The sequence below is a fragment of the Sminthopsis crassicaudata genome, chromosome 3 (assembly GCF_048593235.1).
Source record: "Sminthopsis crassicaudata isolate SCR6 chromosome 3, ASM4859323v1, whole genome shotgun sequence".
Lineage (NCBI taxonomy): Eukaryota > Metazoa > Chordata > Mammalia > Dasyuromorphia > Dasyuridae > Sminthopsis > Sminthopsis crassicaudata.
Window position 1 is genome coordinate 238,575,795 of NC_133619.1, and position 15,682 is coordinate 238,591,476.

A 15,682-nucleotide genomic window follows, 5' to 3' on the forward strand; every position below is an offset into this window, starting at 1 on the left:
CCTCCAAACAATTTTTTATAATTTTAGAATAGAAGCTAACATCCTAAATATTCTATTATTTCTGGGTTCTGTTCTTCTGTTCTGATTTATCTGCCCAATGCACATATTTTTGCATTTGTTTGTGTTCATATATGTATCCTTGCATCAGCTTATGTAACATCTAATATGTGAGAGAAGATAATTTCTTAAGTAAATCTGTGTATTCTGATAGTCATCATTGCTTCCCAAAGCAACTTCCTTCCTTTTAGGCAAGCAAGATCAAGCCTTAACTGCTAGAAATTTTCTCATTCTGGTTTTTAACTTTAAATGCAGTGTATTTTGATGACTTCAATTAATCAAGAAACATTTATTAATTTTCTCCTAAGTATTACCTGGCTCAATGTATAAAGCACTGTGCCTGAAGTTAGGAAGACCCCAGTTCAAATGTCATCTTACTAGCTGTGTGCCCTGGACAAATCACTTAAGTCCATTTGCCTTAGTTTTCTCATCTGTAAAATGAACTGGAGAAAGAAATGGCAAGCCATTGTAGTATCTTTGCCAAGGAAACCTCAAATGAGGCCATGAAGAATTAGATACAACTGAACAAGTAGTGTTGGACACTGTACGTGGTACTGGAGAGACAAAGACAAAAATTAAATATTATCTGCTCTCAAGGAATTGAAATTCTACTAAGGGAAGGAGACAGTTTGTCTACATAGAATTATATTCAGAATAAATGTGAAACAAACATTAAGTAATTGGAATGGAGATGGATTGAACTAGCAGCTCTGAGTAATAGAAAAGGCTTCAAATAAGAAATGGGAATAATGTATAAGTTGTTGAGATTTCATATTTTCTATGGGTAATTCTGATACAATGAAATTACGTACATTCATTCAATCTCCTTTATAACTAATCTGAAAGACCCATAGGAAAGGATAGAATGGTGGATTTCTATGTTTTGACTTTTTCTTATAGGCTAGGTGGAACAAATTACTCAACTTTTGGGAAGAATTTCTTGGCTTCACATAGACCTTTCAAGAGTAATTTTCCCATCTCTATGAAACTTTTGATCCAACCAAATGGGCCAATCTATGGTATCCTTGACATGCTTTACCATTTTCTGTCCTTAATGAATTAAAATGAGTTACAAATTTATGACTAAAAAAGAAAGAGAACATTATAAAATGAAAATAGGTAATTTTAATTATATTAAATTTAAATGGTTTTGGACAAACAAAACCAATACAATAAAGATTAGAAGGAAAACAAAAAGCTGGGAAATAGTCTTTACAGCAGGCATCTCTGATAAAGGCATCATTTCTCAAATATATAAAGAAAAAAATTTAAATTTATAAGACTGCAAGTCATTCCTCAATTGATAATCAAAAGATATGAACAAGCAGTATTCATATGAAGAAATCAAAGCTATCTAAGGCTATATGAAAATGTATCTATATGAAAAAAAATGCTCTAAATCAGTTTTGATTAGAGAGTTGCAAATTAAAACAACTCTGAGGTACTACTTCACACCTCTCAAATTGTCCAATATGATAAAAAAATAAATGCAGGAGAGGATATGGGAAAATCAGGACACTAATGCACTGTTTGTAGAGTTGTAAACTGATCCAAACTATTCTGGAGTACAATTTGGAACTATACTCAAAAGGCAACCAAACTACATAATCTCTGATTCAGCAATACCACTACTAGATCTGTATACAAAAGAGATCAAAAAAAGTATTTATACCAGTCATTTTTGTGATGGCCAAGAACTAGAAATTTAGGGGTTGCCCATCAATTGGGAATGACTGTACAAGTTGAGGTATAGCAGTAAATGAAAATACTATTGTGCAACAAGAAACAATGAAGATTTCAGGAAAATCTGGAAAGACATGTATCAACTGATACAAAGTGAAATGAACAGAAACAAGAAACATTGTATATACAACAGCAACATTGTGTGATGATCAACTAACTATGGATGACTCAACTCTTTTTAGCAACACAATAATTTAGGTATGAAGGAAAACATCCAGACAAGAACTGAAGGACTCTGAATACAGGTTGAAACACTTTTTTTTTTCACTTACCTTATTATTTTTAATTTGTTTCTTTCACAACTGTGACTAGTATGGAAATACATTTTATATGATAGCGTATAATCTATAGCAAACTGCCTATCATTTTAGGAAGATGGGAGGGGAAGAAAGGAGGAGTAAGAAAAATTTAGAACTCAAAATCTTGTAAAAATGAATGTTAAAGGGGGAAGCTAGTTGGTATAATGGATAGAGCACCAGCCCTGAAGTCAAGAGAACCTGAGTTCAAATCTGAGCTCAGACACTTGACACTTACTAACTCTGTGACCCTTGGTGAATCACTTAACCCCAATAGCCTCAGCTAAAAGAAATTTTAAAGAAATGAATGTTAAAAATGTCTTGACATGTAATCGGGGGAAAAAAAATACTCTTTTAAAAGATTCCATGGCAGTTAGATGGCACAGTGGATAAAACATGGGCCCTATAGTTAGGAGTTCAAATCTAGCTTTAGACACACTTACTAATTAAGTGCCCACCCTGGACAAATCCCATTTGTCTCACCTAAAAAAAAAAAAAAAATCCCAATAAATTTTCCATTCTTCTATCTAGAATGTTGTATCTCTTCTTCATGTTAACTAAATCCTACTGCAAGTACCAGTTCAAATTTCTCTCTATTTTTGAATTTTGTCTAATATTGCTAGTTGAGCTTTTCATGTATGTAGTTCTAAATAGATTGCAAGCTTCTTAGGAACATGAATCATATATGAGCAATGGGATACTATAAAGGAAAGTAGTCTTTGTGAATTACAGCAGTGTGGAAGCCTGAGAAGTTGTGGGTTGGGCAACAAGGATTATTTACAAGTAGGAAAGAAGGTAGAGGAAAGTAAGGGAGTATTTCACTCACTACTTAACAAATTTTGTAGAGTTTAAGCCAGTTGCAGGCCTAATGGTGTTGATTACTTTCCATCCCCCCCTCCCACAAAATTAAAAAAATATTATATCATTGGCATAAGAAATTCCCTTTATTAATACATCGGCATATCTATTCTGCAATAAGGATACATATATCTTGTACAATTCATGAACTTTGAAAAAATTGTTAACATTTCAAATTTTTTTCTGTAATCATATATAATTTATTTTATACACATGAAAGCATTAACAAAGATAATCCCAAATATGTAGCTAGGGGGAAATGGATAAAGATCTGGAACTGGAATTAGAAAGACTTGATTGAGTTCAAATCTAGTTTCTGTCTGCCACAGTTTCTTTATCTGTAAAATGAAGATAATAATAATACCAACTTCAGAGGGCTATTGTGAGGTTAAAGTAAGATGATACTCAGGAAGTTCTCTGTGAACTTTAAGGTGCTACATAAATGCTAATAAAAATCAAAATAAATCAGGATCAAATTCATTCAGCATTCTTTCAATGTGTTTTTGATTATTTCTATTTTTGTTTTCAGACTTTCAACTGAACATTCGGGATATGATTCTTCTGCTATTGAGAGATCAACAATCTTATGAATTATGATCAGCAACATATCCCAACCAGATAATGAAACAATCTTGATGCTTGAGAACCCAACCATTGCTGTGGTCCTCCCAATCGTATATTCACTGGTGGCCTTTATCAGCATCCCTGGGAATCTTTTTTCTCTCTGGGTACTCTGTTGCCACACCAAACCCAAATCACCTTCTGTCATTTTTATGATCAACCTTTGCATCACTGATCTCATGTTAGCTGTAGCTCTCCCTTTTCAGATCTTCTATCACTTGAACAGCAATAACTGGCCCTTTGGAAAGTTCCTCTGTAACCTGGTGACAGTCGTTTTCTACACCAACATGTACTCCTCCATACTGACCATGACCTGCATTAGTGTAGAGCGATTCCTGGGGGTTGTGTACCCCTTGACCTCTACCAGGTGGAGAAGGAAGAGATATGCAGTTTTAGCTTGTGTAGGTATATGGCTTCTTTTACTGCTTTCCCTGTCTCCATTGGCTATCACAGACTTGACTTATGAAGTAAAAGCCCTGGAGATCATTACCTGTTTTGACGTCCTCAAGTGGAATATGCTGCCTAGCCTTGCAATGTGGGGCATTTTCCTCTTCACCTTGTTCATTTTTCTCTTCCTTATTCCTTTCATTGTGACTGTAGCCTGCTATATTGCCACCATCCTCAAGCTAATCCGGACTTCTGGAAGGTATGGAAATGGACAGAAAAGTCGATCCATCTGTCTTGCTGGTATTGTCCTCCTCGCCTTTGTCACCTGTTTTGCTCCTAATAACTTCATTCTTTTAGTGCACATGGTCAGCCGCCTATATTTCAACAAGAGCTACTACCACATTTATAAGCTTACCCTCTGTCTCAGCTGCCTCAACAACTGCTTGGATCCCTTCATTTACTACTTTGCCTCTAAAGAGTTTCATCAGAAATTAAGGAAGTTCCTAGGTAAAAATACACTCTTCAGTGATAGCTCAGAGACCAGAAGGGAAAGTTTATTCTCTGCCAGGACACTGTCAGGCCGATCAATGTCAAGTGGACAGGGGGAAGGGTCAACTGGAGTCAGCCGGGCCTGTTTGCAAAGGCAGGAAAGTTTGTTTTAAGGATGGTATGTGAGCCAAAAAGGCAAAGCTGATACTCATAAGAGGTGAGTGTGAAGAAATTAAGGTAAAAAGCCCGTCTTTTTCAGGTCTGAAAATGGATTGATGTTTCCTGTGCTGGCAGTAGAGTCAGTAGATCTCTTTTTTAGAGAAAGTTACTAAAACTTGAGCTAAAGTGGGAATACTTCCTGTTACACCAGGCACAAAATACCCTGTGGGCTTCAAAAGGATGGACTCTTGAATAGAAAAAGAGGAAAAGCAAAGAAAGCAGTATGAAATAATCAGTCTTGTTTTCTGGATAGGAAGTCAGAGATTGAACATTTCTTAATCTGGAGAAGAAGGGAAAAATTCTTCCTTCCCAACAGCCATTCACACATTCACATTCAACTACTCTCCTACTTCTATTTTACCTACAGATTCTCCTTCAATAGGATTATGTTCATAGCCCTTGACATGCCAGATACAACCTCCACTCTTGCCCTTTTCTTAGGCATGAGAGAGTTAAACCAGGTGACCACCAATCTCTTTATATGTCTCTGAAGCCATGATTATATGACTTTTTGTGCTCACATAGCCAGTATTTTTCCTTGCCATCTGTCACTTGAAACTGTTTCCTGATAAAATGACTAACCAGGCATTTTTTTTTCAGTGGCAAAGACAGTAGCTAGGCACAAGCAGCCCTCTGTTCCAAGTCATGAGCAATCAATGTTGGGTGCTCACCAATGGCTGACAGACAAGCTGACCATGTGGCCAGATTGTCTGTATTGTGGTTAATTTCAGTGGTCATGGGAGGACGTGGTTTGAGAGTTCCTTGTTTTGCATATTACACATCTTCTATGAGAAAACAAGAGAAAAACTACACTCTAAGTAGAACCTTCAAGAATACAATGTGGCATCAGGTATATTATTGCATTGGATCAGCAATAAAGTTGCTCTTATAGCAGCCACTAGATCTGACAATTTTCAGTCTCTCATACTCCCGAAGGTAAAATCAGGTTTTTTTGTTTGTGTGTGTGTGTGTGTGTGTGTGTGTGTGTGTGTGTGTGTGTGTGTGTGTGTTACTGGGTCTTTGATGTGGTTTAAGTTTTCTGACACATGTCTTTCTACACCTAAGTCTTCAACTTGAACATTTAGCTAAATAATATGCAGAGATGAACCACTGAAAGTGAATATGGTGATAATGGGCAATGAGAAGGGGAAAAAAAGGAGGGGATGATAGGAGGGGATGATAAGCTAAGAGTAAATGAGGAAAAGGAATCTGGTCATCTCTGTTTGCAAAGCCCTAAAGTTAGGGTATAGGTATAAGACCTAGATATTCTAAAATGGTAACACAAAATAAAGGGCATAAAAAGAGAGAAAAAAATAGTGGAGAGGGAGATGGATTAGATCTTTGAGTTCATTTGTTATAGATCTCATAGTAAATAAACTCACAGACTTTCCCCCAATCCAAGGATTTTTCTACAGCAGAAGGGGAAAAAGTGAGAAACAGAGCTATAATACTTGGGGGAAAGGGACATTGGACTGGTAGTGAGAAAAATCTGGATTCTAGTCCCAATTATATCACTGGTTTACTATATAACTTTGGAGAAGTCACACAAGGCCATCTCCAGTCATCTTGATTTATATATGGCCACTGGACTCATATGATTCTGGAGGATAAAATGAGGCAAATCAGCTTGCAAAACCTCACTTAAATCTAATTCATTTGGATGTCATGACATCATCTCCCTGATGTCATGGTCTTCTTCAAGAACAGAGGACAAATAACAACAAACAGCCATAATCTTCCAATTGCATCATCTCTCTAATGTCCTTGTGATTCCTTTTGTCATTATTGCATTGGAACTGATCTCGTTGAATTGCCTTAAGGACCTAACATATCTGTGTTGTTCAGGATCAACAAGGCAACCAATATCAAGATGAATTTGTCCCTGATGTCGCAATTCTCAGTTTATACCTTTGAGGATGAAAGGAGAGCAAAATGTAATATTTTGGTATCCAAGAGGATATACTGATGGTTTTGTGTAGCAGGACAGAATTTTACCAAATCTCTAAGCAAAAGAAGTCTTCACCTAGTTTGCAAGTCACAGAAGAAAAATGACCTGGAAAATAGAAGAAAAATAGGTGGACTGTGCAAACAAAAAGCATGCCAGGTGTGTGTGCTTGAAGGAGGGACTGGTGAGGAGAAGAGGAAGCATACCTATCCAACCAGAAAAAAATTGGGTAAAATAGACGCCACCTGCTCTGCAACACAAAATATAATTGCACAAATCTTTTTATAGTCTGATCTCTATAGAGTGGCTCTGGGGCCAGAAGAAAAGGTTTTCTATTTTGCATCCTGTTCCTTTATTTGAAATGCAAATGTTGATCTTATGTAATTGTCTATACCAGACATTCATTCTGTTTGTTTTGGGTGTCCATGCTGGAAGGCCTAGTGTAGGATAGTTAAGTTTAAAAGATAAGTTTAAACAGATTTAGAACCAAGATAGGCATAGAGGGGTAAAGAGAAGAGAGACTGGGCATTTCTAAATGAACTCTCATGTTTAGCCAGCTATGGAAGACCTGATTGTTTGGCCAGAATTGACACTTGAAGAAATTATGCTTTGTGTCAAATCATTTGACTGAATAAGAGTCCAGAGTTCATTTATAATTCAAGGGATGGTTGAGATATATAGATGGACTCTGGACTTTGCTTTCAACAATGTATTGTATATCTACCATCCCAATGAAGGATAGATAAAGACAGGCCTACATAGACACATATATCTATACAGATATCTATGTCAGTAAGGATATATTTATATCTTTAGATACATATATATCTTACTATGTAAATCTGTTTTTCTATTTATCTACTTTATACATATAGCTATGTAGATATCATGTATAGATATATAAATATCTATGTTGATCTGTGTGCAGATATATATATTCCATGTATATAGAAAATACTTATTCTATATCATACTGGTAGGGAATTAAGTGAAAATTTACTATAGTGTTTTCCTTTGATGTTGTAGAAAAAGAAATGGGATAAAATGAGAAGATCTGTGAGGACTGAACTGAATGAAATAAAGTGCTTTATTAAATAAGATTTTCTATATAAATTGAAGGCAATTCTTTCATTTAGCAGAGATCTATTAAACTTTTACTAACTAAGTACTAGGGATATAGTGACAAAAACTGAACAGTCTTTGCCCTTATAGAGCCCAAACTCTTGTTTCATTCTTTTCTTCATATTTGTTTAAACATTAAAATTTAGAACTTTAAAAAATTGTGTCAACAAAATGCTCTATGATTTTGAAAACTATCTTTACCCATAATTGAAAAAAATTACTATTGAATGAGGGAAAAATAAAACCATACAATATATTCCTTGGTTGAAATTATGGAAATCTATGTCCAAGGAAAATATTCTACCCTTTCTTTATCACCTTGTAATATTTTATGTATTCAAAATCTCAGTCTGTATGAAAGAGCTAAACATAGTCATTTGTGTAATGGTATTATGACAAGTCATACTCAATAATATAGAGGATGCTGAAAGCTTGTATTTCTCAGTTGAACCAGAATCTATCTCTATATAGATTTCGATAGTGAATGGTTAGATTCATAGGCTACAGACTTAAATTTCTAGACTGCCAAAGACAACATAAGTCCTATATATGTTCTAGAATTCATCTTTATTTTGCAAGCACTAATCCTATACTCAAAATATTCTCCTATTTTATCTTAGAATAACAGCAACACTGACAATGGAAAATTTACAACTTTACAGACATTAACTATGGCTACAAATACTAACTAGAGAAAGACTTTTGACCTTCTCCCATGTACTTCAGTATTAATTAGTTGGTGACACATTATTATTAGCTTATCAGTTTATTTGGGTAAGGAGAGAATGAGTTAGTGAATAGTAATGAAGACAAACAAGAAACAAAAAACACCATTTAAAAAAAAAAAACTGTTCAGAAGAGGGCACCAGTAGGCTAACTTTTTAAATATCTTAATACTCAAATGAATCTTCTATCTTATCAATTCCAATGTTCCTTCTAACAATGAAGAACATAGCTCACCATAGCTATTATCTTATTGGATTTAAATTTATATAAATATATAAAACATGTTTATGATTTTAAATGTAATCATATATTTGTACTTTGTATATTGGAATGTTTGTGTTTGTATATTGTTACTTTCATAATTAAAGAATTTTAAAGAATCATTGGAGTGCTGTAGAAATCTATTTGATGTGTATAGTGTATAAAAATATAAAAAAAAAATTGTTCTATGATATTTGTTGAGCTTCAAGGGGAATCCCAAAAACGTTGAAATTCCAGACTGGTGTCACAAGTGTCTCAAAAGAATTTGTAGTCTCAGATCCATCTCCAGGTCAAGGGGCAAAATTTATTATAATTAAAAAGCCAATCAAAGTAGGCTAAATTCCTAAAGAAGTTAGCCAAGAGCCAGGAACCTGAAGGTACATTTATTAGGAAAAGTAAAAGAAACAGGTGCTTCAAGTCTCTGATATGCTAATTTTATGCCTTGGAGGTGGAGTTGAGGAGTGGTCTGGTTCTGACTTTGTGCATAGGTGCACATAGCTCAGGGGTATGGCTGGGGGAGGGATGGGGGAGAGAAATCTAGAGATGTGTGTTTTAGGCCTGGAATTTTACTAAGTCAGGTGGCCGGCATTCAATTTTGTTCTGTGTCTGCATTAACTTCAAGCACCACATTCTTCTTCTTTATTAGTCTCAGAAACCTGTTATCACTGACTGGCTGTTATCTGACAGCCAGCAATATTTGTGGTTTCAGCATCCTAGTCATATAGAGTAAACTGGAGCAGGATAACCTAAGGGAAGAAATATGTAATTTCTAACTATATCAGTCCCAAGGCCAGGTGATCTTGGGGTCATTGCCACATCTTTCCTAAGGGATACACCACATCACTTGGGCAGATTATTTAACTTCCCTGAGCCTCACATCCTTCATATGATAAAGACATTACATTAGGTCATTTCTAAATCTTCTTCTCAGTTCTAAAATTATATTATTTCAATCCTACAATTAATATCTTACTATAAGGGAAAGATCTTGGGCACAGGAAAAATCAGCTTATGTATTTTCAAGGTGTTTCCTGCCATTTTCATTAGTCAATCTTCATAGCAGTCCTCTGAGATAATTAAAATTATGTTATTCAATTTTCCAATGAATAAATGAAATTAAGAAATAATATACTACTTGGACAAAACTGAAAATAAATATTCATTATGATGACAGGGAAAGAGGAAGGAAACAAGTATTTATTAAGCACTTACTATGTGCCAGACACCTTACAAATATATTGCTTGATCCTCACAACAATCTTGGGAGGTAGATAATCTTATTACTCCCATTTTAAAGTTGAGAAAATTAAGTTAGACAGATTTAGTGACTTTCCCAGTGTCACACAGCTGGTAAGTGTCTGAGGTCAAATTTGAACTCAAGTTCTCCTGATTTCAGGTCCTGTGTTCTATCTATTGATTCATATAGTTGCTGAAGCACATTGAATTTAGAGTCAGAAGATTTGAATTCCTTGCCTTTTATTCAGCACCTATATGATCTTAGGCAAGTCCTTTCTTAGGGTTTCAGTTTCCTATCCGTAAAATGCAAAAGTTGAGCTATATGATCTCTAAGATCCCTTTTATTTCTGGATCTATGATTCTAAGCTTCTAACTTTCTATTTCATTTATCCTCAAAATTTAACCTCAGAAAACACAATCTAATACTTCATTATTCATGGACAGAAACAATGAGGAAATTATAATCTCTGGAATGTCCAGCATTGCAAGTTTGGGGTTTTTTTAACTTAGTAAGAATTGAAGGATGGAAGATGGGGGAAGGAAGGGAGATGTTGATCATTACCCCATCTCATAAGGCATGTAACAATATTTGGACTTCTTTGTGAATAAAACCAAGTGATGTGATATTTTAGAAAAGTTTGTAATCCTTTGCTGAACTATAACTAGGGTTCCTAGAGCAAAAATAGGTTGCCAGAACAAGTGCATGAGACTGTCAAATGTATGTTCATTTACTTGGAACAGGATGTAGCCTGCCACCCCCCCAAAAAAAAGATTCTCATAATTCTGTATGAATTAAGAGATAAGGCAGGCTCCAGGAGAGAGATGTCGTAGTCAACAGACTTCTATGGGTAAGATTGAGTAAAAGAGCCCATTGGTGAAGTCCCTTATAGGAATGATGACCCAAAGCAACATATTTCTCTTTCACACACACACACACACACACACACACACACACACACACACACACACACACACACACACACACATCTGTGTAAAGGGCTGAAACTCTGAAAAAGGTGTGCTTGAATCAGACAACTGAATACTTAAGGTTAATTACCTATTAGACGTGAGACAATGACTCTATTGGCATATGTTTTGGATAAATGGCTCTTCTCACTGTTTGGTGCTTACTAAATATTTTGTGTTAAGATAATCATAGACAAGGATTTGAGGGCAGAGTGAGAGAGGGGCCAGAGAGTGACTTTGTGGCAGGACAAGGAGGAGAGAAGTTGGTGACTTTGGTCTCAAGAATCCAGGATACATCTTTGGTGAGCATCAAAGCAATTTGCGTGCTTCTTTCACTTCTCCCCGATGACCAAGGACTTTTACTTATCCTGACTCTGTCTGATTCTGAGGCCTTCAGGAAACTAGTCTGGACTTCACATAGCTGCACGTTATTTCCCTGAAACAAAAATATTGCCTTGATTATGATTCTGTCTTTTGGAGATGACAAATAATAGCAACTTTTGGCTCTAAATGATTCAATTGTGTTTATGAAAATGGTTATCCTGTCCACATTGCAACTTTACCCGTATATTGCAGATTCATATATATATATATATATATATATATATATATATATATATATATATATATATATATTTCCTATATTGACATATCACAGGTTGGCATAAGGAATTAAATGGGAATTTTGGGGAGGTTTCACAGAAGATACAGATGACACATAAAGCCCAAAGCCCAGCAGATGACACCAAAAAAGTTTAGAAATACATAAAATATATGCATAATATTGTAGAATAATAACCCAAATTTTACAATAAGGTTCTATAAACACCCCATAAAGGAAAAAGAACAAATTCAGACTTCTTCTCTGACATGCAGGGAAAACTAAAAATATTTTATGTGGATTTTCCAGATCATGGGGAAACTGTCCCTAGCCTTGAGATGTGGAAGGAATAACGATATTCTATTTCCATTTCTAGATATAAAATGAAAATATGATCTCTAACTTCAGCAACAAAGTGCAAAGTTTCTCCACCTTCTGACATTCATTTTCTTTTTAATTTTTTTTTTTTAGTAAATTATCTTTGGCTTTTACATAATCTACATTTCCTAATATATCTCTCTACTCTCCACTTCCCACAACATGATCCTTTATAACAAGAGGTAGCAAAACAGTTTCATAAAATTAACCAACATATTGAAAAATTCTAGCTTATATTAGTATTTGCATGCTGGTAGTAAGGAACTAGAATATAAGTCAGGAAAGGAATGGGACCTATGATTTCAAGGATATAGGAAATTTCTAGGTGAAAAAAATAATCTCTATAGAACACATTATCTGAAACTGTATATGTGTGTGCATATGTACATATGTATGCACATATACTGTGTATTATATGCACATATATATTGTACACACATGCACATAGTTTCCATATTTATATATGTATGTATTTGCATATACATATATAGATACACATATATCAATTTATGGTCATATACATGTTGTACCATATATATATAGTTTTAACATATATAGTTTTAAAGAAAATTTAAAATTTAGTTAAATTATATATTTTTGTGGAAACTTTATATACATATGCCATATATAGAAATTCTATAAATATATATAAACAAAGTTTCAAAGAAAAAACATATATATATATATATATATATATATATATATATATATATGTTTGCATTAAACATATATATATGTTTGTGTGTATGTATGTGTGTGTGTGTTGGGAGTCCAGCTCCTGTAGTGAGATGAAGGGTATGACTTTTACCAGGGCCAGGCAGAAAGAGTCTTGAATATGAACTCTTCTCACTTTATTGATCAGAGAGACAAATATATATATATATATATATATATATATATATATATATATATATACCTCAAATGCTCATAGAGTTCATACAAAATACACTCTTTGAAGTTCCTAAAGTTTTCTCTAACAAACAAGATCTATTGAAATGTAAATGATTAAGCCCTGAGCTTGGTTAATTACAGAATTAATTAATTCTGCAAATAGTTGAGATACACATCAGGATAAAGTTTATCATTCCACTGTCTCAAATATCTTTCTCCCAAATGCCTTTAGTCTCCATTGTTGGCTCTTTTTCCTGTCTTAAATTCAAAGATTTGCCTTTAATCCAAAGAGTAATGTTTGCATTTTACTTTAGTTGCTAGATTATTAATTTATTATATTGACAAGCAGTCTATTTCAATAAGGGAGTTTTGATGAGCCAAGTTATTGTAAGATTCCTACCTCCTAGCCTCTACACATATATATGTAAATATGTGTATATACATATGCATTATATGTGTGTGTATTTTTAAACCAGGTCTCTGATTTTATTGATAGAGAGAACTTCAGGATTCAGAAATTTCTACTTGTAATGTTCTGGCTAGCTCTTTGGAGGTCCTCCGAATGGGCCTTGGTTTCAGCTGAATAATCACCACAAAAATAGTCAGGAATAAAGTCCAATGTCTTTATTATCTCTTTCATAGTCTGTCTCCTTTGCTGGGGGCCAGGTTAGCTTTCTGGGGGATCTTCAGATGGGCCTTGATCTTAGTGAAGAAGTGAAGGAGGACAGACCAGCCACCACAAGGCTCTTTGTCTTCTAGTTTGTTGAGTCCTTCTCTAGGTTTGACTCTGATCTCTTACATACTCCATTACAATTAATTCATTCATCATACAGAGTATAAGCCAGTCATTAATTATATCATTAGGAAACCATTATTTGTTGTAAGATTAAATCAATCATACTGAACTAGAGAACTATTAATCACCATGCTAAACTAGATAACCATTGTCTAATCAATTCCACTGAGTTAACACCTTGTTGTAAGAATCCTTTCCTCAAGGATATTTCTTCAGAGTTCTGGCCCATTACACGTACCTGAGCAGATATGCATTTTCTCTGAAACTTACAGTCTTAAAGAGTTAACTACTAAAAAGTCAGTCTGTGTCACCAAGAACAAGATCTGAACCTGTCTTCCTGACTCAAAGTTCAATGCATCCATACACACACAAAAGCCTCCCTAAATTAGAAATTATATATTTCTTCCCTTAGGCTATCCCATTCTAGTTTACTCTATATGACCAGGATGCTGAGCTCACAAATGTTGCTGGTTGTCAGATAATAGTCTGTTGGTTTGTGAGACTAATGAGTAACAATAATGAAGTGCTTAAAGTTGACACAGGTGCAGAACAAAATTGGGTGTTCACAACTTGACCTGGTGATAGTTCAGTACTAAAAACACATTTCCTGAAGGTTTCTTCTTCCCCTTCTTCCTCTTCTGCAACCCCACTCCCCCAAATCAAACCTGAGCACAAAGCTAGAACCAGACAACTTCACCTCTAAGCCATAAAAATAGCACATTAGTGATATGAAACACAGGTCCTTCCCACTTTTCCCTGTAAATATACCTTCTTGTACCTTGTGACATTTGTCTGGAACCCCAAAATTTTGGAGGTCCTGCTTATATTCTAATACTCAGTCTTCATTCATTCCAGTTAATGATGGTTTAAATTTAAATTTATTTCAGAATGGGTATTGTTATCCTGATCCTTATCTATTACTCCCTAAATCTTTGAATACACATTTCAGAGGACCCATAAAGGATCCTTTAAGTTGTAGAAATTCTACCCTAATAAAATTGCATTAAATTTGGAAGAGATTTTGCATAGAATCAAAAATGGTATTTTCACTTATCTCCAGAGTTTTCAAAGTTCTACTTTAGATTAGATCTTTTTCATTTTTCTACTATGCAAAAATTTGACATTGTATCTAGAAGGGAAAAAAAAATACTATTCAAGTTAAAAATGTGTGTGTGTGTGTGTGTGTGTGTGTGTGTGTGTGTGTGTGTGTGTGTGTGTGTTTTAATCCTAAACCTGTAGTAAGAATTTTGGGATTCCCTCCATTAAATTTTTAATCACATGATAATTAAAGATTTGCTATATTTTCACTTAGTGTAGCTAAATGAAATGTTTCAAGAAGACCCCATAGGATAATTCTGCTGCTTCCAATCTCTACCTTACTTCCCTTTCCTTTTTATCATGGAGATTATTACTTATTATTTCAGCAAGCCACTCAAAGTCATTCAATTTAAACCCAAGTAATTATTAATTTATAATTATTAATGAATCACAACTGGCTTTTGAAAATCCTGGACTTTAATAAAAAGAGGTCTTGAAAGAATCATCACAAATGAAATTTAACTCATAGGCTTTAAAGCTCTTGATTATAAGTACTTGCCCAAATTCTTTCTGGCATATCATATGAACTATTAGGGACATAATTAGATTATAAAGTTAGAGTTCAATGAAGTTCTCAATGAAATCTTTCATTTTATTGATAAGGAAGCAGAGGCTCCACAAGAGTAATGGATCTTTCCCAAGGTTACAGAGGTAAGAAGTGGCAGAGTAGGTAGGTAAATGCAGGTTTTTTAACTTCAAGCTTGAACATTTTGCTACTGTACTATACAGATTTTTTCTTTTCCACAAAAGAGGCTAAATTCAAATTCCAGTTACTTTTAGAGAGAAAGTAATCTGTCTCCCATGTTTGGTTTTCATTTGTGCAGCCACCACCATCACCCTTGCATAGGAATGCCAACCTAAGGTTGGCAGCCCAAGCAGCGTTATACACAACAGTGAGGGTTTATAGAGAATGGGCTATCTTGGAAGAAATTCACTTTCCTTTATGAGTTTCTTAAATTTTGGTGAAAATTAAACTGCTAATAAGCATTCAT

The 15,682-nt window shown here is 34.6% G+C and overlaps 1 protein-coding gene across 3 annotated transcripts in view; it reads left to right on the plus strand.

Moving 5' to 3' along the window:
* The window catches only part of P2RY8 (P2Y receptor family member 8), a 71,227-nt gene extending 62,701 nt beyond the window's left edge, over positions 1-8,526 (plus strand). For all 3 annotated transcript variants that reach the window (XM_074300241.1, XM_074300242.1, XM_074300244.1), the window contains one exon: positions 3,484-8,526. In XM_074300241.1, the coding sequence (XP_074156342.1) occupies positions 3,548-4,624 (1,077 nt within the window). In that variant the 5' untranslated portion in view covers positions 3,484-3,547 and the 3' untranslated portion in view covers positions 4,625-8,526. The remainder of the gene's footprint in view (positions 1-3,483) is intronic.
* The last annotated feature ends 7,156 nt before the right edge of the window (positions 8,527-15,682 follow it).